Source organism: Zonotrichia albicollis, chromosome 16 (genome assembly GCF_047830755.1).
Source record: "Zonotrichia albicollis isolate bZonAlb1 chromosome 16, bZonAlb1.hap1, whole genome shotgun sequence".
NCBI lineage: Eukaryota > Metazoa > Chordata > Aves > Passeriformes > Passerellidae > Zonotrichia > Zonotrichia albicollis.
The window spans coordinates 14,372,299-14,393,315 of record NC_133834.1 but is presented as its reverse complement, the minus strand read 5'-3'; the positions used below and the strand labels follow the sequence as shown (position 1 = coordinate 14,393,315).

Here is a 21,017-nt window from a genome sequence, read left to right as displayed (position 1 = left end):
CTCACAGAAAACCTTCACATTTTATGCTACAATCACATGGTTTTCTGGGCAGTCAAACATGAGAGGAAATGATTTCTGCTTCAGAGGTTTCACAGAATAACCAGGGCTGGAAGAGACCCACAAGGACCATGGCAGGTTGGTGACTGTGTGTTCTTACCTGTGCTCAATATTCCAACCAAACCATTCTGTGATTCCATGGACTTATGTTCACCACTGAAGGAACAATGTGATTATTTTATCACATTTTTATTATTTTAAGTGTTGCTCAGGACTGAAATCACTGTTCAAGGGATCACAGTGACACTGTTATCTGCATTGGCCAGAACACTCCTCAGAATGTGAAGTTAAACTCAATTATCACCCTGGGAAGTTTATAACTTGCAAATTGCCTCTGTAGATACTTTATAGACCTCATCTATGGTGGTTTTGTTGGTGTGAGACAAACCCTGATAAGAGGGAAATCCTCATGGCTGGAGCACAGTGCTCTGACTCTGAGCAGAGCTTGCCAAGGGTCAGAGGAGCCCCATGGGGATAAAACAAACTGCCTAGGAGGGCTCCCTGTGCCAAATCCCAGATAAATATCCCAAGGTTATGGATGGACACTGGATCTGACTTGTCAGTCAGCTAATGCAGCATCCTCTGTGGGAGCAAGCAGCGCTCTGTGTCCAAAACAAACTCTTGTTAGCAGTAACACTTTCTGGAGAGCTTGGGCACGGAGGTCGAAGGCTGGACTTGATGATCGTGGAGATCTTTTCCAGCCTTAACGACTCCATGACTCTGAGACTTGAAACCCTGAGCTTCTCCTTGTCACCAGGACTGTCGTTTGGGAAGGAGAGGCGGTGAGGACACCGCAATGGCGGGAGGCAGAGCTTGGCAGCCCCGGTGTGAGCCCCGGGCCAGGGTCGGGGCTGCCTGAGGGGCCCCGCTCACAGCCCCGCAATGGCGGCCAGGGGCGCACGCGCACCGTCCCCATGGCAACGCCGCTCCCGGCCCCGCCCCGCCCCCCTGCCCTCACTCACGGCGCCCACCGCCCCGCTGAGCGCCGGGCCGGGCCGGACGGCGGGCACAGCGAACCGGCGGCACCGGGACGAGCGCAGGGCCGCGGACAGCGCTGCGGGGCCGCGTCCTCGGGGGCTGCTCGCTACAACTGCCCACGGCCAGCCCCAACCCCATTGGCTGTCCTTTGCCCCGCCCCTCGCTCGGGCTCCTCCCATTGGCCCGGCGCCGCGGGGGCTCTTGGGTGTTGTAGTCCGCGGCCCGTGAGGGCGGGGGCGCTCCCGGCATGCCTTGCGCGGGCGGGACTAGTTCCGGCGGCGGCTCTCACCGGGGCGCAGGTGAGGGAGCGGCGGGGCTGGGACGGGACAGTGGTCGGGAGCAGCAGGAGAGGCGGTACTCACCTCTGGGGCCGGCCCCGGCCACTCCCCGTACTCGGTGTGCCCGTGGCCGCAGCGGTTCCTGCGCGCTCGCTGAAGCGTGCGATGCTGAGGCCGCGCTGCTAGCAGGGCCGCGCGGGAGGCAGGTGCGGGGTAACGGCCCCGGAGCCGTTCCGCTGGGCGATGTTCGGTAACAGCCGCGGGGCGGCCGCTGTGTTCGCCGCAGGTGCGTTGTGTGTGAGCGGAGCGAGCCCGGGCCGAGCCCTGCGGGTGCCGTGTCCGGCTGCCGTGGCGGGCACAGCCCCTGGCAGCGCACTGTGCTCCCTAATGTGGCTGCTCGAGTGCTTTTGTGCCTCTTACCTCGTGTTTCTGAGGTTGTTTCATGTTGTTTAATGTGCGTGAGAGCGACATCACTCAGCTTGGAAAGGACCTTTGAGTGATTGAGTCCAAGCATTAAAAGATAAAGAGCTTGGTGTATTTTGTGTATTTTCAACAGATGTGGGTTGGATTGAACTCGGGTGTTGTGGATGCAGGAATGTTTTCTCTCATCCACCTCAGGAACCTGGTATGGTTCCTGCAGCTGTGATTTGTGCTAACCCGGTCAGTCAAGGGATGATATACTGCAAAAATGAGATGTTCTGGTTCCTGTTGTTCCTGAGCTGGTAACAATTGCACTTAAAAAGAAATGCAACGAGGCTTTTTTTTACTCCCTCTGATAAGTTGTTGCTGGTTTAGTGGAAATAGAGCAGAAGGGGGGAGTGTGTTCCTGCTCTGCTCTGGTGGGGCCTCACCTCGAGTCCTGGGGGCAAAGACAATATCAGAAGGTCTAAAGTTGTTGCAGTGTCCAGAGGAGGGACCTGGGCATGGGGAAGGGTCTGAGGAGCAGCTGAGGACACTTGGATTGTTCAGCTGGAGGAGGAGACTGAGGGCAGAGCTCAGGGGGGGCTGCAGCTCCTCCCCAGGGGCAGCTCTGATCTCTGGGACAGGGAATGGCTGGGGCAGGGCAAGGTCAGGCTGGATTTGGGGAAAGGTTCATCCCCTGAGGGTGCTGGCACTGCCCAGGGATGCCCAGGGAATGGGCACAGCCCCGGGGCTGCCACAGCTCCAGGAGAGCTTGGACAATGCTCAGGCACAGGGTGGGAGTGTTGGGGGGTCTGTGCAGGGCTTGGACTGGGTGATCCCTGAGGGTCCCTCCCCACTCAGGATATTCCACGACTCTCTCTTGTCTTCTCCAGCAGCCTCCACACTTCTGGTGCCTTGAGTGTCCCTATTTTGGGACAGCAGGACACATGTGGATGTCACCTGTGCTTGTGGGAGGGGATGTGTGAGAGGGAATTGAGCAGTGCCTGCTGAGGGTGATTAACAGGCAGTGCTGCATTTGTCTGTGGTGGGGGCTGGTTGCTTCTCAAATCACCTCCCATTTATTGTAATGTGGCTCTAAGGTGCTTTTTGTGTCTGTTTTCATACTAAGGTTTTTTTTCTCTGCCTTCTGATTTGCTCAAACAGCAAACTCCAAATTCAGGGCAGTGTGGGGTTTGCTGCCCCAGCACTGTAGAGCTGTGACCCTGATAAATAGCTGAGTGCTGATGGATTAAATTTAATAAAAATAACAACAGCAGCCTCACAGGTGTCATGGCTTGAGCCCAGGGACCAGGCTGCTGCTTTTCCCTGCTCCATCCCAGTGGGATAGGGAGGAGAATCAGAAAAGAAAGTAAAAACCCTCATGGCTTGAGGTAATGACTATTTAATTACTGAAGCAAAGTAACATATAATGATAATAATAATTACAATGAGAAAATAAACCCAAAAGAAACTCAAAAGGAACTCAGTACCTGCTGATTCCCATCCCATGGCCAAGCTGCTCTTATTGTCCCCTCCCAGCCAGGCTCCCCAGTTCTCAAACTGGGATTACATGAATTCCATGCTCTGTGGAATGGAATATCCCTGTGCCCATTTTGGGTCAGATCCCCCCCTGGCTTCATGGGCACCTCCTGGCTAGCAGAGCATGGCAGGCTCAAAGTCCTTGGTTCAGGTAAGCATGGACAGCAGCAAGCAAAGCATCAGTGTGTTATCAGCGTTCTTCTCAGCCTGAACCCAAGAGCAGCCTGTGCCAGCTCTGGCAAGAGAATGAGCTCAGTCCCAGCTGAAAGCAGGACAGAGAGCTGAGGGAGGCCTCTGACAAATGTGAGCTTGTCACTCTGTCCCAAAGCAGGGGAACAGCCTGTCAATGTTCAGGAGGTTTTGGCAAACTTGTTCTTAGTAACCCAGTGTCCCTCAGTACTCTCATGTTTACTTTTACAGGGATTTTTGTGGGCTTTATCTTGAATCTTCAGTGCAATGACTTGAGCTTCTTAGGCTCTGCTGTGGCTGCCCCTGGATCCCTGGAAGTGTCCAAGGCCAGGTTGGACAGGGCTTGGAGCAACCTGGGATAGAGGAAAGTGTCCCTGCCATGGCAGGGGGTGGGACAGGATGGGCTTTGAGGTCCCTTCAACCCAAACCATCCTGGTATTCCATGATATGATGGATTATTGTGTATTGGATGCTTGTGTCACATGTCCCCTCCAGGCTCCTCTTTGCCCTAGACAACCCCACTTTTGTTTCATTCCCATCTTTTCATTTCAGTCCTGAGGGTTCTGATCACTCTTGCTGTCCTCAGGTGCTCACAGAGCTGACAGCTGCCAAAGTTCAGTGTGAGGGGAAATCTCAGAGCTTTAAAAAGTAAAAAGCAAATGTGTAGGCAGAGCACAGGGGAGGTGGAGGAGGCTGAAGGTGATGGATGTTCTGTCCTGTGACTGTGGATCACCTCACCAAGGCTGCATTGGTAACTTGGACCTGAGAGTGGCTGATTCTGACAAAGACCAAACACCTGAGTGGTTTATAATTAATATACCCAATTAACAAGGAGGGTGGAGAACAATGAGCTTCACTTGCACCTAAATGTGCTTCTACACACTGCCCTGGATTCTGCCTCCTTTCACTGCATTTTGGCCTCCCTGGGGCAGCTTTAACCTGTTTTAGTGAGAAACTCTTACTTTCCCCCTCATGATCCACTTCAATCCACTTTGCTCTCCTTGTGGTTTGATTGTGAGGGGTCCAGGCCCTTCCCTTATTCCTGTCTGAGGCCTCTGGGCTGCCCAGTGCACTACAAATTGCTGCTGTCAGGCAAAGTAGGTCCTTTTGCAGATATTTTTAAAGGGAAATAATTTCTTCCCAGCTGATGGAATAGAATAGATGGTGCTTTTGTAGTCTTAACAAGCTGAGAATGAAGGAGGGGGAAGAAAAGGAGGGTGGGAGAGAGAGGATCCAGGTGGGGAGTGAAGAGGTAGGAATGAAAGGAGTTTGCTTGTAGGAAAAGGGGCTGGTGCTTGCAAGGCAAAGACTCCCAGTTGCTCAGAAAACAGGAGTATGGTCTTGAAATGTTGCAGCTGAGGGAATCTGAGGAGCAGCTGCTGCTGAAAAACCTGTTCCTGCTCTCTTTTATTCCTCTTTTGGCATTTGCCTGACCCCAGAATGAATCCAAGGAGTTAAATTGGTGAGGATTTACCAGGAAGAAGAAGGACTTTACGTTGGCTTAGCTTGTGTAAGGGACCAGGCAAATTCCAGGAGTGCTGTATGGTGGGCAGGGAAGGAAAATTCCCATGGGATGATGTTGTAGTGTGTTGTTAAGTTTCTTGTGTTATTCCCCCAATTTATGTATTGTTCTCCCCTATTATGTGTAAAATGGGTTCGTTCCCCCAGTTTTTCCCGCCACTGCTAGCCTGTCAGCTGAGTTGCTATGGTAACCGCTATTCATAGTTGCCGATGTGTAATTGCTCCTCCCCTGGTTTCCCTTATAAGTGAAAGTTGTTTCCTCCCTGGGTCCAGTCAATCACTCCCTTTCTCCTCCCAGGTTTCGAGAACCTTCTCCTCTCTGGAGATGGTGGCTGGCTGGGGTCCCAGGACACCTCCTTTACCTTTTGATTATTGGTCTCCATGGAGTGTCAGTTCTGTGAAGTTCATCCCCTCACCTTTCCCGATTGGTTCCGCCTGTACCCACCCCCCTCCTTTATAATCCTGTTTCACCCCCTATGGAAAAACTTTTTCCCGGTTGGTTTCCCCGCGTTTGGATCCCGCAACACCTTCAATAAACCGATGTTTAACCCCCGGGAAATGGTCAGCTCCGTTCCTCCCCAATACCAGCGGTGTGAGCCAGTCCGCAGCCAGCACAGCCCGAGGCCCTCAGACGCCGAAGGGCGCTGGCCAGGAATTGCAGAGGGGCGTCGGCCTTTCGCCCTCAGCGAGCCAGACTCTAAACTTCGGGCCACATATGCCCCCCTCCGCAGGATTGCCTGGAACAAGCTGCCCAGAGAGGCTGTGGATCTCCTTCCCTGGAGATATTCAGAGCCCACCTGGACACAGCCCTGTGCAATGTGCTCAGAGCACCCTGCCTGATCAGGGAGGTTGGGTGGGATGGCACCCAGTGCTCCCTTGCAGCCAGAACCACTCTGGGATTCTGTGTCCTGGAGCTGCAGCTGTGCTGAGCAGCTCTCCAGGGAGTGCCAGACAAGAACTCTCTCCTGTGAGAGGTTCAAATATTTAGTCTGCACTTGCTCCCTAAGGCTGGGCCTGGGATAAACCTTTCAGGCAGTCCTGGAGCTGGAGGAGCTGGAATTAAGTTGTGTCTGCAGGAAGGGGGGTGTGCTTGGATAATGAATGGGTGGGTGTGCTGCTGCTCCCAGTGTTTCAGCATTTCCAGGATTCACTGAGATGGGGCCTCCGAAGGGCTGAAACAATAAATGCTAGAAACAATCTGCTTAAAACCTGTTGACAGTGGAGGGTGCACCCTCTTCAGGTGACAGAGTGGTTTTGGGAGCAGTGGGCAGTTGTCATTATTAATGATTGAGTCTTAATTTAATCAGGACCATCCTGTAATACAAGACCAGGATGGTCTGACACATGAATTCTTAATTCTCTCCCTGCATTATAAAACATGCAGAGCAAGAATTACATCCTTTTGTAAAACACTAAACCTACCTTCAGGTCTTAAATAGATGTTTAGTCTTCTCTTGCTGAGGTTATTCAAAGCTGCCCTAGGCATGTTTGGATTAGGCAGGCAGGAAATAAAGCCACTGTTCGTGCAATCTTAAAATGAGATTTGAAAAACGTAGGCTTTAGCATTATTGCCTTTTATTTTTCCAGTGTATTGGAATCCCAGAGTTTTCTACAGCAAGAGAAAACTGCCAGCAAAATCTTCTCAGCAGCAGTTATTGTTTTGGGTTGAGGAGTCAATCAGAGTTGAGGTAAGAATTTGAAGCCCCCACCTCACCTTCCAGGCCTGTGGCAGGGTGGAGCTGTAAGTGCATGGCCAACAGGGGTGAGCAGCTGAGCGCTGTGCTGTGCTTTGGCTCCTCAGGGCAGGATGTCGGAGCTGAGCGACGAGGCCAGCGAGTCGGAGCTGCTGAGCCGCAGCCTGTCCATGTGGCACGGGCTGGGGCCCGTGCTGTGCCGCGAGGAGCTCGACGTGCCCCTGGACCTGCACACGGCCTCGTCCGTCGGCCAGTACCACGTGGTGCAGGAGTGCATCCAGCGGTGAGAGGGGCTGGGCAGGGCACGGGGAGGGGGTGCCACCTGCTGCAGGTGTGCTGGTCACAGCCAGTGCCACCTGCTGCAGGTGTGCTTGTCACCGGTGCCACCTGCTGCAGGTGTGCTTGTCACCAGTGCCACGGCTGGTGCCACCTGCTGCAGGTGTGCTTGCCGCTGGTGCCACCTGCTGCAGGTGTGCTTGTCACCAGTGCCACGGCTGGTGCCACCTGCTGCAGGTGTGCTGGTCACCAGTGCCACCTGCTGCAGGTGTGCTTGTGACTGGTGCCACAGCTGGCATCACCTGCTACAGGTGTGCTTGTCACCACTGCCACCTTCTGCAGGTGTGCTCATCAGCAGTGCCACGGCTGGTGCCACCTGCTGCAGGTGTGCTTGTGACTGGTGCCACAGCTGGTGCCACCTGCTGCAGGTGTGCTGGTCACCAGTGCCACGGCTGGTGCCACCTGCTGCAGGTGTGCTTGTCACCAGTGCCACGGCTGCCACCTGCTGCAGGTGTGCTTGTCACCGGTGCCACAGCCGGTGCCACCTGCTACAGGTGTGCTTGTCACCAGTGCTTGTCAGTGGTGCCACCTGCTGCAGGTGTGCTCATCACCAGTGCCACACTGATCGGGGCAACAGGGATATGTCACTGGATTTCACAAAGGGTTCTTGGCACAAAGTTTCCAGGGGCTAATCTGATAAAATTGACCTCCTTGGTGTTTTAGTAGGGTGTGGAATGAGGTGGTCTTTAAGGTCCCTAAAGCATTCTGTGATTCTGCCATCTGGAGGAGGCTGTGCTGGAGCTGGTGGAAATTCCCATGCAGGCTTCAGTGCTAGATGATAAGAAGAGTCTGCAGAAGCCAGCTGTGCTCCACAGCTCCAGCACAGCAGCTGATGTGATTTCTTTCTTCTGTTCCTTAGTGGAGACCTGGATTTGAACCAGAGGAACTGTGGGGGCTGGACCCCACTCATGTACGCTTCCTACATCGGCCACGACAACATCGTGCACCTGCTGCTGGAAGCGGGAGTGAACGTGAACATCCCCACCCCAGAAGGGCAGACTCCCCTCATGCTGGCCTCCAGCTGTGGCAATGAGAGTGTGGCTTACTTCCTCCTCCAGGTGTGTATCCCATAAAACACAGGTGAAGCCACAGCACATGCTGTAAATGCTCAGGGTGGGATTGTCCACCAGCTGCCACTTTGTGTTCTGGTGTGAGGTCTGCTTTGTGGTGGGATTTAAATTAAACTCCTGGTGTCCCAGCATAAAAGGGCAGTGCTGAAAGCCTGAGCAGAGCAGAAGTAGTAAGGAGTATTGTCTGTTCTCTTGCAGCAAGGGGCAGAGCTGGAGATGAAGGACATCCATGGCTGGACTGCCTTGTTCCACTGCACCAGTGCTGGGCACCAGCAGATGGTCAAGTTCTTACTGGAGAATGGAGCAAATGCCAACTGCAAGTAAGGAGGAATCTGTCATTTGATGTGGGAATCCTTAAAATCTGAAGGTTTTGGGAAAGCTGTAAAAGGCAGGCCTCAGAAATAACAGGACTATGATTAGAGTTCCATGTACATAACATAGACCCCTGGCTGGCAATAATTTCATTGTCATTTCATTGTCATTTGTCATTCACTATGGAAGAAATAGGTGGCAGATGAACACACTCCAGCAGACACCTGCTTTTGTCTTCCCCCTGTACCTCAGGATGTGGCACAGCTAATACAGGGACAGGTGACCTGCAAACTGAATTGAAGTCTGCCCATGCTGTCGCTGTTTATTAAACTAAGATCAAGGGAAATTAGATTTACTGCTTGTTTAATTGTCAGCTAAACACTGACACCTTCTGAACTCAAGTGCACTTCCTAAGTCTTTTTATTGATTTTTTTTATATACTCTGAGTTCAGGCTGATTTTTGAAGTGTGCCCTGCATTCCCATGCCTTGGGAACCAGCACACATTTATGCACATGGAATTGCCTGAGGGTAACAAGAGGTTCTTACTTTATTAGCTCCTGCAAAAGTGATTTGGGCTCTTAAAGGCAGATCTGCAGCTGGAAGAGTGATCTGTTGCTGTGCAGCAAGTTTAGGAACACTGAATCTCTACAGGGAATCAATTCTACAGCAGGACAGCCAGTACATCATAGAGTCTGTGATCAGCAAAAGTTGAGGGGTGGAAATGCTCTGTTAGGGAATGGCAAAACTTCATTCATGTGGTTATACCTGTCCATGTGTGTGTTCTCTCCCCAGGGAGCCAGTGTATGGGTACACACCTCTGATGGAAGCAGCTGCTTCTGGCCATGAGATCATTGTTCAGTACCTTCTCAATCATGTGAGTGTCCTGGCAGTTCTCTGGGGAGCTGAAGGTCTGGTTCTAGTCCTCAGAGGAGCTACCACAAATTTGACACTGTGCTTTTTTTGGCAGTGTTATGTTTGCTCCTTGATGACAGTCACCTCTGAAATCCCAGACTTTCAGGACTGTTTTCACAGTATCTGCTTTCTGCAGGCTGGTACCCTGATTTTATACTGGCCTTGCAGGAATAAGAGTGAGGTCTGACTGTCCAGATATAACTGAATTAGAAAACAACTGAAGCTGTCACAATTTTCCTATTGTGTTTACAGGCTTGCATGCTCAGGCTACTGGACATCTGCATCCAAAAGCTCATGAGCATGCAGGGCTCTTACAGTTTGGTTTAAATCCCTTCTGACTGATCCAGCTTACTGCCAGAAGGAGGCAGCAGTGCAAAACACTTCAGATCAAACAAACCTGTTCCCAGTGGCAATGCTCAGGAGCCCTGGGCTGTTTGGCTTTCAGGAATTGGAGATAACTAAAAAGGCATTCAGGGTATTAGTGCAGCTTGAACTGTCTGTCAAAGGTGATCCTGTGTTGCTGATGGAGGAGCTAAGACAATTTTGGTGGTTTTTTGAAATACATCTATATTTTTTACGCTGCCCAATGCCATGTGCACTTAACCAGGTGCTTTTTCTGCAGGGAGTGAAGGCAGATGTCAGAGATAACACTGGAGCCACAGCACGGACCCTGGCCATGAAGTATGGCCACACCAAGATTGTGGGGCTGATAGATCTGCATGCAGCCCCAGTGCCCAAGGTCTTCTGCAGAGGTCCAGGTAACACATGTTTGACCTTGTTCATTTTAAGATGAACCTGAAGTGAGGTTGAAAGTATGTTATACTGTGTAGATGGGGTGGGGCTACCTGGTCTATCTTGGGAATTCCAGCATTTCTGTGGATGAAAGAGGTATGAATCCAACAGCTCTTGTCTGCTGGCCCCTTTCTGACCTAGGTTAGCTGTTCCACCTTCCATCTTTAACATTTCTCTTTTTGTTTCCACTGCACTTATAGGATCAGTAGCAAGTAAAACAGGCAAATGACTTCCTGTGCTGTTAACAACCTGTGTTTGAACTACAGGCAACTATGAGGAGCTGAGTTCTTCAGATGAATCGTGTTCTGCTCCCCAGAGACAGAGACCTGCTCGTAGGACCAAGGGTCCCAGCATCCATGAAGGGCCCCAGGCCTTGGCCAAGATCACAGCAATTGGCCTTGGGGGAAGGAAGCAGTCTTGCTATGGTGAGGAGAGTTGGGAGCCTGAGGATCAGTCCCCTGAGATCTCAAGTGCACTGCAACTGTTCCTGCTGTCTGTTTTTGATTTGTTGGGATTCATGTGGGGTTCATACAGGACAAAGACAGCTTTGTATGGAGGTGTTCACTGTCCATGTCTGGGTTAGAAAGAAAACCCTCTGAACTCTTTTGTCAGGGCTGGATATTGATGAGTGGGATACTTTTCTGCTTTCACCTCAGCTGCTGTTCCCCTGACTCTTGAGAACAGTTCAGTTTCCCTTTTTAGGCAGGCTCAAAAGTTTGAGACCCCTTCTGAAACCAATGACAGGGAGGTGCTCACAGCGACCAAAAAAAATCACTGATCATAAGAGTGAACTTGTGAGTTGTGCCTCCCTGATGTTTGAAATGCTTCTAAAAATGAGATTGCAAAGCCTTTGCAGTAGACCAAGAGAAAGATGATCCCAGTTAGACATCCTGGATTCAGTGCTAGGAGGTTTGTTTTGCTGTCTGTCATAGGTATTTCTCAGACTGGTTGCCTGGACTAACCAAGGTTATGGACTTGGAAGCATGTTCAAAGCTCAGTTCATTCTCTTAAACACAAATCTGTGTTATCCCCCAGGCTGTATTGCAATGATACTGTCAGCTTAAATGTCAGTGGGATTCTCCTGGTGTTTTAGCAGAGCTGCAGGGGGTTGGTTCTGCAGGGTGTGCAGGGCTGCTCTCCTAAGCAGCTCTTTCTCCCTGTTTGTAATTTGAGTATAACAAGGTGAGGGAGTGCTGGAAGGTGCTGTTTAAGGTACATCTCTGCTATAAGCTGTTTTCTCTGACTGTCTTTCAATGTAAGTTGATGTGCTGTGGGGTCATGTGAGGGAACTGCAGGAACCTGCATTTCTCAGGTGCTCTCTGTGCTTTTTAGAATGAAACTTGTCATTTGCGAGCACAGCCTCTCATTTTGGTTATTTTCAGATCCAGAAGTGGTTACATTTTCTGCAGGAGCTTCCCTGGCTAACTTGCATCCTAATCTCTGTTCTCCCTTCCTGTTGCACACAGAGCAGGTGCCCCCTCAGGGCTATGTCACCTTCAGCAACGATGGCAGCTGTGTGCCAGGTGTCATCCGGCACAGGGACGTCACCTCCCCGATCAACGAGCTGGACGTGGACAGCAGCAGCAGCAGGGGTGAGTCACTGTCTCAGACATGCAGTGCACACCTGGGGTGAGTCCAGGCCTTGCCTTCCTGTCCCACTGAGGTGCTGGGATTGGAATGTCTCTCCTGAGGGAAAGCTGGGATGGTTTAGCTACAGAAGATGAAGCTCAGTGTGGTAATTTCATCCGTTTGTACAAATAGTCTGAAGGAGGGTGAGGAGAAGACATTTCTGGCTGTTTCCAGAAGTGTCTCTGGTGGCAAACAGGCTTGGGGAAAGATGAGTGCTGGGGAACAGATGTGAAATCTCTGCCTCAGGTTCATCTTGTGTCCTGAGTGCTGCACATGAAGTCTAGCTCTGAATCTCTCCTTCCTTTACACCTCTGGGATGTTTTGCTGGTCATAAAACAAAACCAGAATGTAACAAAGTTGTACTTCACTATTTTTTCCTGTTCCTTTCCAGAGGATAGTGCTTTGTCCAGCAACAGCTTGGGAACCGTCAGAAGCAGCAGCAGCAGCAGTGAATGCCTGATTAGAATCCCAGGAGTCAGCAGTGAAGGCTCTTTGGAAAGCAATGAGGTGGATTTTCTTTTCTTTGCCTTCAGCTTGGGCAGTGCTTTCACCCTTGGGAGACTCCAGTGCCATGGGAGCCTGTAGGACCAGGCTGGGTGAGGAAAGGCTCTTCCAGGGACAGGAAAACCAAGGAAGGGGAAGAGGTTGGAGGTCACTCACAGCTCACATGGGTCAAGGCAGCTCTGGGGTACAAAAGGGCCTTTAGGTCTTGGAGGAGCCTTCACTTGTGAGCCCCCTGATCGTGCCATCTCTACACAATCATCCTTTCCATCCTGTGGGTGGTTTTGTGTTTTCCAGGACTCTGACCACACCAACAGCCCCCCGAGTCGGAAACAAGCCAAGAGCTTCAAGGGCAAGGCCCGCTACAGCAACAGTGACAGCCAGGGGAGCCACTGCCTGGGGAAGGCTGGGGGCTGCTGCCAGCACCTGCTCCTTCCTGAGCCCCCAGCCTACACAGGGCCCCAGGTAAGCACTGACTGTCCTGCAGGCTCTGGCACTGTGCCAGGTGTGGGAGGCTTTTCCAGGGTTACCAAAACACCTGATATTCCAAACTGAAACGCTTGTGAAACAGCCATTTCTTGTAGAGGAGCTGTTTGCTGAGATGTTGCTGGGAGGGGTTTCCTAGATCTTCAGGCCTGTGGGTGGGCTGTCAAACCTGGCAGTGGGGTGGGCTGGGGTGGCTGATTGTGTGTCATTCTGCTCTGCTCTTGTTAGAAGAGGCATGGCTGCAGCAGAGGCCAGTCCTGGTGTGTGACTGTGGAGAAGGGCAGGGAACCGTGGGAAGTTGTGGTTGCTGCTGGTACCCAGAAAGGTGTTACAACAGCATGAGCAAATATTTATCATTAGGAGGAATGGTGATGCTTTTGTTGAGAGAATGTTACTAAGTTTCTTTTGTCTGGGCTGCAGGACCTGGCAACATTCCTTGAGGAGATTGGGTGCCTGAAGTACCTGCAGGTGTTTGAGGAGCAGGACGTGGATCTCAGGATCTTCCTGACCCTCACAGAGAGTGACCTGAAGGAAATTGGCATCACGTGAGTGTCTGTCCTGTCCTGTCTGTCCCAGCTTCCCCCTGCAAACCACGTCCAGCCTGTTCAGGAAGGTTTAGCTGGGGAGTGCTGCTCCCTTCTGGCTGCCTCCCACACAATTTGACATCCCCGTGTCCTTGGCTGTAACACACTCGTGCTTCTGGAGGTACCATGGAGAGACCAGGGCACTGCAGAGGTGCTGATGGTGTCCTGTTGTGCCCAGGGACAGGTGTGCAGGGCCTGACCCGTGTTGGTTCCATCCCCAGGCTGTTTGGCCCCAAGAGGAAGATGACGTCGGCCATCGCGCGCTGGCACAGCAGCGCCCGCCCGCCCAGCGACGCGCTGGAGTTGGCCTACGCCGACCGGCTGGAGGCAGAGATGCAGGAGTTGGCCATCCAGCTGCACAAGGTGAGGCTGCTGCCAGCTCCTCAGGGCCTACACCCTGCAGGAAGCCATCAGTGCTGTGGTTTTGTTGTGCCTCTGATGGTTTTTCCTTCACCTTAAGCCACGACTTAGAGTGGACACACTTGGTGTACAAGCAGCATAAGTACAACTTACCCACTCCTCATCCTTGGTGCTCCTTTGTGTCTGTTTCCCATCCAGCTGAGAACTATAGGAGCCAGGGCAGGAATCAATGCTCTTTCCCAGCATTTTTATGGTGCAGTCATCAGTGCACAGACTTGTGTTGTTTTGGGAGATTTGGACTCATAAGTAACTTTGTAAACAGAGAGGAAGGGGGAATTGTAACTATGGGGCTGGGCTTAGTGTGGAGAGAACCTACAAGTTTTATCCAGCTTCCTTTCCCACTGGAAAGGAACATTCTGGCTGCCTGAGGCATTAACATAGCAGTGACTTGAGAGATGTTCAGTGCTCCCAGCCTGATCCCCAGTGTGCTCTGCTGCAGAGGTGTGAAGAGGTGCAGGTGATGAAGGGCCAGGTGTGCCAGGAGCAGAAGCTGCGGGCAGTGGCTGAGAGCTGTTTGATGGAGCGGGATGAGACCTGGAATGCCATCCAGTGCCAGCTCAGAGAGGCTCAGGCCATCACCACAGATGCTGGAGTCCTGCTGAATCAGATCAAGTAAGTCATTCCCAGGAAGTGACACTGAGACTGCTGGGAAATGGGGTTTGGGGTCATATTGGCAGCCTTACAGGTGATGCTCAGGGTAAGGCAGGAGAGCTCACCTGGCACCTGGACACATTTGGATCCTGCCTGACTTTCCCCAGTGAAAAGCCACAGCCATGGGAGCACATGTGAAGCTTTGGTCAGTGGCCTTTTTGGGGGTGCTGGGTGCTCCTGTTTCAACTAAAAGCAACCAAAAGGCTGAGGCTGTGCCTCCCCTGGGTAAGACTTGGTGATCAGGACCTTTTTGAATACAAAAAGGAGTTTTTAACCCATACTCTGCCAAAGGATGTACAGTAACTTGCAAGCGAAGAATATTTTTCTTGCAACTCTGTGACAGCTGGCAGAATAATCTAAATAACCTTCTGACACTCCTTTTACTGCCTTTGTGGTGCTTTTCTCTGTGCCCAGTTGGACTGCTCTCACGGGTCTTGTTTTGTCCAGTGATACAATAGGGATATCCCTAAAAGTGGCACAAATCCTGCTGCTTATGGATCCTAGCCCAAGGGAGTGGGGTCTGCTGGCTTCCAAGCCAGGGTGAGCTGAAGTTGGATCCAGAAGCTCAGCAGAGCAATGTTCCCATTGCAAGGGGCAGAGCCTGGCTTGTCCCCCTGGCTGAGGAGCTGAGGCTGCTGTAGAAGGGCCCTGCTGTGCTCTGAACATAAACTGCTTGAATTGGTGGCATGGTGATGACAGCCTGAGTGCCCCTCAAGCCTCTCCTGAGGTCATTTCCTTTGCCCATTAGAAACCTTGAATTGGGCCTGATTCTCCCACAGACCAACACAGCCCCTGGCTTGGGCTTCCTGCTGCTCACCCCAGCCCCTCCTTGTCCTGTCCCCCCACAGCTCCTCTGTGCAGAGCTGGCTGTGGCTGCAGATGGGCAGCAGTGGCTGGGAGCTGAGCAGTGCCAGCACCCCAGGCTTGGGCTGGGGCACTGTTGTAGTGTGTTGTTAAGTTTCTTGTGTTATTCCCCCAATTTATGTATTGTTCTCCCTTATTATGTGTAAAATGGTTTCGTTCCCCCAGTTTTTCCCGCCACTGCTAGCCTGTCAGCTAAGTTGCTATGGTAACCGCTATTCATAGTTGCCGATGTGTAATTGCTCCTCCCCTGGTTTCCCTTATAAGTGAAAGTTGTTTCCTCCCTGGGTCCAGTCAATCACCCCTTTCTCCTCCCAGGTTTCGAGAACCTTCTCCTCTCTGGAGATGGTGGCTGGCTGGGGTCCCAGGACACCTCCTTTACCTTTTGATTATTGGTCTCCATGGAGTGTCAGTTCTGTGAAGTTCATCCCCTCACCTTTCCCGATTGGTTCCGCCTGTACCCACCCCCCCTCCTTCATAATCCTGTTTCACCCCCTATTGAAAAAACTTTTTCCCGGTTGGTTTCCCCGCGTTTGGATCCCGCAACACCTTCAATAAACCGATGTTTAACCCCCGGGAAATGGTCAGCTCCGTTCCTCCCTAATATCAGCGGTGTGAGCCAGTCTGCAGCCAGCACAGCCCGAGGCCCTCAGACGCCCAAGGGCGCTGGCCAGGAATTGCAGAGGGGCGTCGGCCTTTCGCCCTCAGCAGCCGGACTCTAAACTTCGGGCCACATATGCCCCCCTCCGCAGGGCACCACTTCCTTCTCCTGGGAAGCAGCAAGGAGCAGCCTTAGAGATGCTGCCCGGGCACCCCGTGCAGGTACTGCAGGCTGTAGGCTGTGCAGTGGCACTGCCAGCCTGTCCCTGTCCCGCTGATGGCCTGGCTGTGCTTTGCAGGAGCTGCCAGGCAGAGCTGTCGGCCCGGCTGGCCCCGGAGCAGGCGGGCGAGGCAGCGCCGGACGCGGAGCAGCAGCGGGAGCAGCGCGGCACCGGCGAGAGCGAGCGGCCCGGGGAGCGCCCAGGTGAGCCCAGGGCAGAGCCCTCCTGCCTTTCCGTGCTGAAATGTGGGAATGGATGAGCAGCCAGGCTCTTTAGAGTTTTGAATTCTTGCTCTCAAGGGTATGTGGAGTGGAACTTGCCAAGTTTCTCAGCAAGTTTTGGGGTCTGGCAGGTGTTTGTGGCTAAAAGTGCACAGCTGTAGCACAGGCTCCAGTGACAGCTCTGCTTCAGGGACCTGTGGCTGCACCTTGGGTTTGTTACCACCCTGTGACCTGGAGCAGGGTCTGAACCAGAAGGGGTGGTTGGTTGGTGGTTCCAGTTAGGGTTCCAGAACTGGCTGGTTCCCTAACCCAGTTTGGGGATTTTGCCGTTGGATCCATGGGACAACCTCTGTGGCTCCTTGTCCCTAGGAGCTGGTAAATGATCCCTGGAAGTGCTCAAGGCCAGGCTGAAGGGAACTTGGAGCAACCTGGTCTAATGAAAGATGTCCCTATCCATGGCAGGGAGTGGAATGGAATGGGCTTTATGGTCCCTTCCAACCTAAATCATTCCATGATTCTGAGACTCTTATCTTGCTGCCTGTGACATGTTCCTAGTGACCTGTTCTTTGCTCCTGTCTTAGAAGTGAGACAAGCAGAGATCCTGTCCATTGATTTCTGTTCATTACACTTAATCCCTTTGAGATTCTCTTAATTAAACAACCCAGCCAGTCTAAAAACATAAATTCCTAGGTGGTAGAATTGGAGAAAACCCCTGAGTTTGGCATAGGCAGCTCCAGCTCTCTTCCTATGTGATTCAGAAGCCCTAACTGGAATCCCTTTGGCTGGGGATGCTTCCCAGCAACACCAACCCCCTGTGTGCTGTCCCAGAGAGCTGCAGATGGATGAACTGTGCCCCTGTCCTTGCAGTGCTGGAAGGGTGGCCGCCTTCCCTGAAGTCCCTGAGCTTGCCTGAGCTGTCAGCTGTGCTGGAGGAGTGTGTGGGAGAGATGGGTAAGCTGGGAAGGGCTCTGGGCTTGTGGAGGGACTGTTGTTGTGCTATGGGGGGCATGGCTGGGTGGGGTTTGGTGGTTTGGAATGGTTGGTGGGAGAGACCCCATAATCCCTGCTCATTCAGGGAAGTCTCCAGGCTCTGGAGTTGGTGCTGTTCTTGCTGCAGATCTTGGGTTCTGCATCATCCCCTGGTGACAGGTCCAGGCTGGGAGGTGGGGGGTGGTCCCTGCATCTCCTGCTCCGTGGTGAGAGCTGCTGGGGAAGTGGTTCCCTAGTCCTGTGTCCTGTTCTCCTGGTGACAGGAAATTGTCCCAGCAAAAAACAGTAGAGACACCCCTGTTCTCAGAGCAGGAGCAGCACAGCAGTGGCTGAGAGCAGCCTGTTCTTTCCTGCTTCCTGGCCCCATCCTAATGCTCCTTTTTCCCTTTGGTTTGTCCTCAGGAAAAGCTCTGCAGACTGTGACTCAAAACCTCCAAAGGCTCCAAGCCCTGGGGCAGAGCGGGCAGAGCTGGCCAAAGCCATAACCGAGCCAGGAGGGTGAGTGGGAACAACTGCCCTGCCAGTCCCGGGCTGTGGCACTGAGGGGGCACCGTCCCTCCCTGCCAGTGCCAGGCTGTGGGGACACCGTCCCTCCCTGCCAGTCCCAGGCCATGGCACTGAGGGGACACCATCCCTCCCTGCCAGTGCCAGGCTGTGGGGACACCATCCCTCATGGCCAGTGCCAGGCTGTGACACTGTGGGGACACCATCTATCCCTCACTGCCAGTCCTGGGCTGTGGCACTGAGGGGGCACCATCCATCCCTCACTGCCAGTGCCAGGCTGTGGCACTGAGGGGGCACCATCCATCTCTCCCTGCCAATCCCAGGCCATGGCACTGAAGGGGCACCATCCCTCACTGCCAGTCCCAGGCTGTGGGGACACCATCCATCCCTCCCTTTCAATCCCAGGCCATGGCACCAAGGAGACACCATCCCTCACTGCCACACGCCCCGAGCTTGCTCAGAGCCCACACACCAGGGCTGAGCTCTCATCCTTGTGTGCCCTCTGGTTGCTTCTCCCTTTGGAAAATCTGTACCCTCCGTGTCACTGTGTCCAGCAGAGGGTGACTGTCCCTTTCTCTGGTGGCTGCAGGAATTCTGACGTCGGGTGACCGTTCCACCCGGAAGCTGAGCGTGCCTGGGAGAGGGAGCAGGGGCCGTGCCGGCAGCACCGCGGCTCTGCCGAGGGCCCCCGCGGCCTGCAGGGCACCAGGAGGCCGTGGCCACCTGAGAACACAGCTGGGAGGACGAGGGACAGCAGAGGACAACAGCCAGCTGCTCTTGGGGCCTGTCTCAAGGCTCCCAGGATCTCTGTTTGAAAGGTTTAGGTTTGGAGGAGAAGCTCCAAGCCTAGTTTTGTTTGCCTTAAGCTTCCCACAGCCCTTGTTGTTCAGGTCTGGGTGCTGGTAGAAAGGTGACAGTTGCACACAGCAATCAATTTATTTTCCTTTTCTGTATCCCAAGCTCCCCAGGGCCTCTGAAACGTGTCCCTGGCTCCTCCTGTGCCATGGGGATTGCCCCAGAGAATGGATCTGAGGCCATAAAAAAGGCAGTTTGTTGTGGAGGGGTGAAGGGAGTGGAGTTTGTGATGTTTGGCTCTTTGAGCTGCAGTGGAGCTCAAACTGCAGCCCTGTTCCAAGTTGGAATGTCTGCTCTGCTGCCACCCCAGATCTGGGCTTCTGCAACCAGCCCACTCTGGTTCACTTTGGGTTCTTGCTGCCCTCAGGGGCTGGGTGTGATCACATTGGTGGTTTAGGAATGGCATTCACTGAAACACTCCCAACTCACCCACTCCCCCTCCTCACCTCCTCTCCCCTGGGGTGGGATGGAGAGGAGAACTGGAGGCACAAAAGGTGAAGATCACTGGTAGAAATAAAATCATTTTACTGGAAACAGCAGTGAGATAAGGAACAGTAACAGTAATAACAAAAGTGTACAGGAGAGGTCCTGGTCCTGCAGAAATGAACCCTGTCCTGGCCAGAGCCAGGACATCACTGTTACTCCATCCCCAAGCGCTCTATGGCAGAGGTCCTTGGCCTGGTGTGCCAAGATGCCAGCAAGGCAGGGATCCCCTGGAAAGGCAGGAGAGAGAGAAGGGAGAGCTGGGACTGCTGAGCTTCCCCTGCCTCTGGCAAGCAGGGGAGTGCCAAGGCAGCAGAGCAGGAACAGGGATTGCTCTGTGCCCATGGGAGTGGGCAAAGGAACCACAGCCCAGACAGAGCTGTGGTGCCAGGCTTTGCTCCTCAGCACTGCCTGCCTTTGATGTGCAGGCTTTAGTGCTGGGAAAGAGTTCTGCCAGAGCATTTGTGGGTGGGCATTGCCAAGGAGAGGCCTGTCCCTGGGAGTGGGTGAGGGTGCCAGGGACCTTGGAGTAGAGTGGTTTCCAGTGACTCTGTGTTCCCATTTATTCCTGAATCCTCTGAGGGGGGAAAAACACAACAATCAAAAGCTGAAGTCTTTGAGTGATGACCTTGGTGAATCATGATAAGTCCCTTTGGGAAGAGGATGGAACTGTGTGTTCCTTCTGCTATTTGGACATTGGGCATGGATCCCCATATAAAAACCCATCCAACTCCATCTTCTGATGAGCTGCCTGAATCCCTTCAGGCAGGGGTGACAACTGGCCTGCCTGCAGTGCCTGTGCTTCCTGGCCCTGCCAGCTGTGCCCCTGTGTGCCTGGCAGTGTCCCCCTCTCTGGGTGCTGCTTCCTGCCTGTGCTGACCTCCCACCCTCAGCACAGGGCACTGGTTTTTCATCTTGAGCAAACACCATGGAGCACGTGGGCACCCAGTGCCAGCTGCAGGGTGAGGCTGCAGGGGCTGTACCCTGACGAGTTGGGTGAGCAGGAGGGAATTGTCCTCCTGCAGCACCCCTGGAAACTCCTCAGAGGGAGCAGTGTTCAGGCTTTGTCTCTCATTCCCTGTCACTGGGGAGTTCCAGGGTCTCTCCCTAGCCTTGGTGCTGCCTCTGATGGTTTTTCCTCTGGCTGCAGTAATAGGGGGGTGTTAGTGCTGCTTCCCTTGAATTTAAGGCAAACTCCCCAAAATACTCCTGAGGGAAAAGCCCTGGCTCAGCAGTGCCCTCAGAATGGGGGGGTGTGCAGAGCAGTGGCTGGAAGGTGACTACAGGAATTTGAAGCTTGCTTTGCTAAGTCTGAGGCTGGAATCGAGGTTTGGGGCATTAACAGGATTTATCCAATAGGTTAGAATGCCTGGGAAAAGGGGTGAGATGTGGCAGTGTGTGTGTGAAGGATGAAGGACCCAAACAGGTGCTGTAGGTGCAAAGGCTTCCCCAAGGGCTGTGAGAGCACCCAGGGCCCAGCAGGGAGGGGATCTTTGAGAGCAGAGCATCCCTGAGGAGGCAATTCCGTAACTGCAGGATGTCAAGCAGCATTCCTTGCAGCTAGGGCAGCTGTGCAGGCAGCAGCAGTCTGGTGCTACCCTAAGGTGAGCTGTCCATGGAAAAACAGCATTTGCTGATTTGGAACAACGAATAAAAGCTGAGAAGCCTGTGTGTGGTGTGTGGGTATCTCTGGAGGGAGCTGGGGAAGCCTGAATAAGTTCCCTGGTTTGTTAGTGCAGGGCAGTCAGGAATGCACACAGGGGTTTGCAGCCATCTCTGCCAGGAGGCTGCAGGCTCAGGGGCTGGGACTGAGCCCTGAGAGCCCAGCACTGCCTGCCTGGGGCATGGGGGAATCCATGGGAGCTACTGAGATACTCCAAGCCAGGGCTGGAGCCAGGCTCAGAGCTGGGGGTGCTCACCTGGAGACGAG

At 53.2% G+C, this 21,017-nt stretch overlaps 2 protein-coding genes across 6 annotated transcripts in view; one reads left to right on the top strand and one right to left on the bottom strand.

Moving 5' to 3' along the window:
- The window catches only part of DNAAF8 (dynein axonemal assembly factor 8), a 105,470-nt gene extending 104,264 nt beyond the window's left edge, over positions 1-1,206 (bottom strand). For all 5 annotated transcript variants that reach the window (XM_074553113.1, XM_074553114.1, XM_074553115.1 and 2 more), the window contains exon 1: positions 1,020-1,206. The gene's annotated coding sequence lies outside the window, so the exon portion shown is untranslated. The remainder of the gene's footprint in view (positions 1-1,019) is intronic.
- On the top strand, positions 1,176-20,989 carry ANKS3 (ankyrin repeat and sterile alpha motif domain containing 3). Its single transcript, XM_074553119.1, has 18 exons — positions 1,176-1,334; positions 6,552-6,652; positions 6,766-6,941; positions 7,854-8,052; positions 8,263-8,384; positions 9,170-9,251; positions 9,912-10,047; positions 10,348-10,506; positions 11,548-11,673; positions 12,102-12,217; positions 12,509-12,676; positions 13,118-13,242; positions 13,503-13,644; positions 14,141-14,313; positions 16,113-16,237; positions 17,123-17,206; positions 17,648-17,743; positions 18,339-20,989. Exons 1-17 carry the CDS (start codon positions 1,283-1,285, stop codon positions 17,728-17,730), a joined length of 2,169 nt encoding a protein of 722 aa, XP_074409220.1. The 5' UTR covers positions 1,176-1,282; the 3' UTR covers positions 17,731-17,743; positions 18,339-20,989.
- Positions 20,990-21,017: the final 28 nt, after the last annotated feature.

Bases quoted from the DNA above. Each gene is read 5' to 3' on its own strand.
- ANKS3 (XM_074553119.1), top strand. From the start codon at position 1,283: ATGCCTTGCGCGGGCGGGACTAGTTCCGGCGGCGGCTCTCACCGGGGC. The intron at 6,653-6,765 runs GTAAGAATTTGA...TTGGCTCCTCAG, and splicing joins AGGAGTCAATCAGAGTTGAG to GGCAGGATGTCGGAGCTGAG. The intron at 10,048-10,347 runs GTAACACATGTT...TTTGAACTACAG, and splicing joins GGTCTTCTGCAGAGGTCCAG to GCAACTATGAGGAGCTGAGT.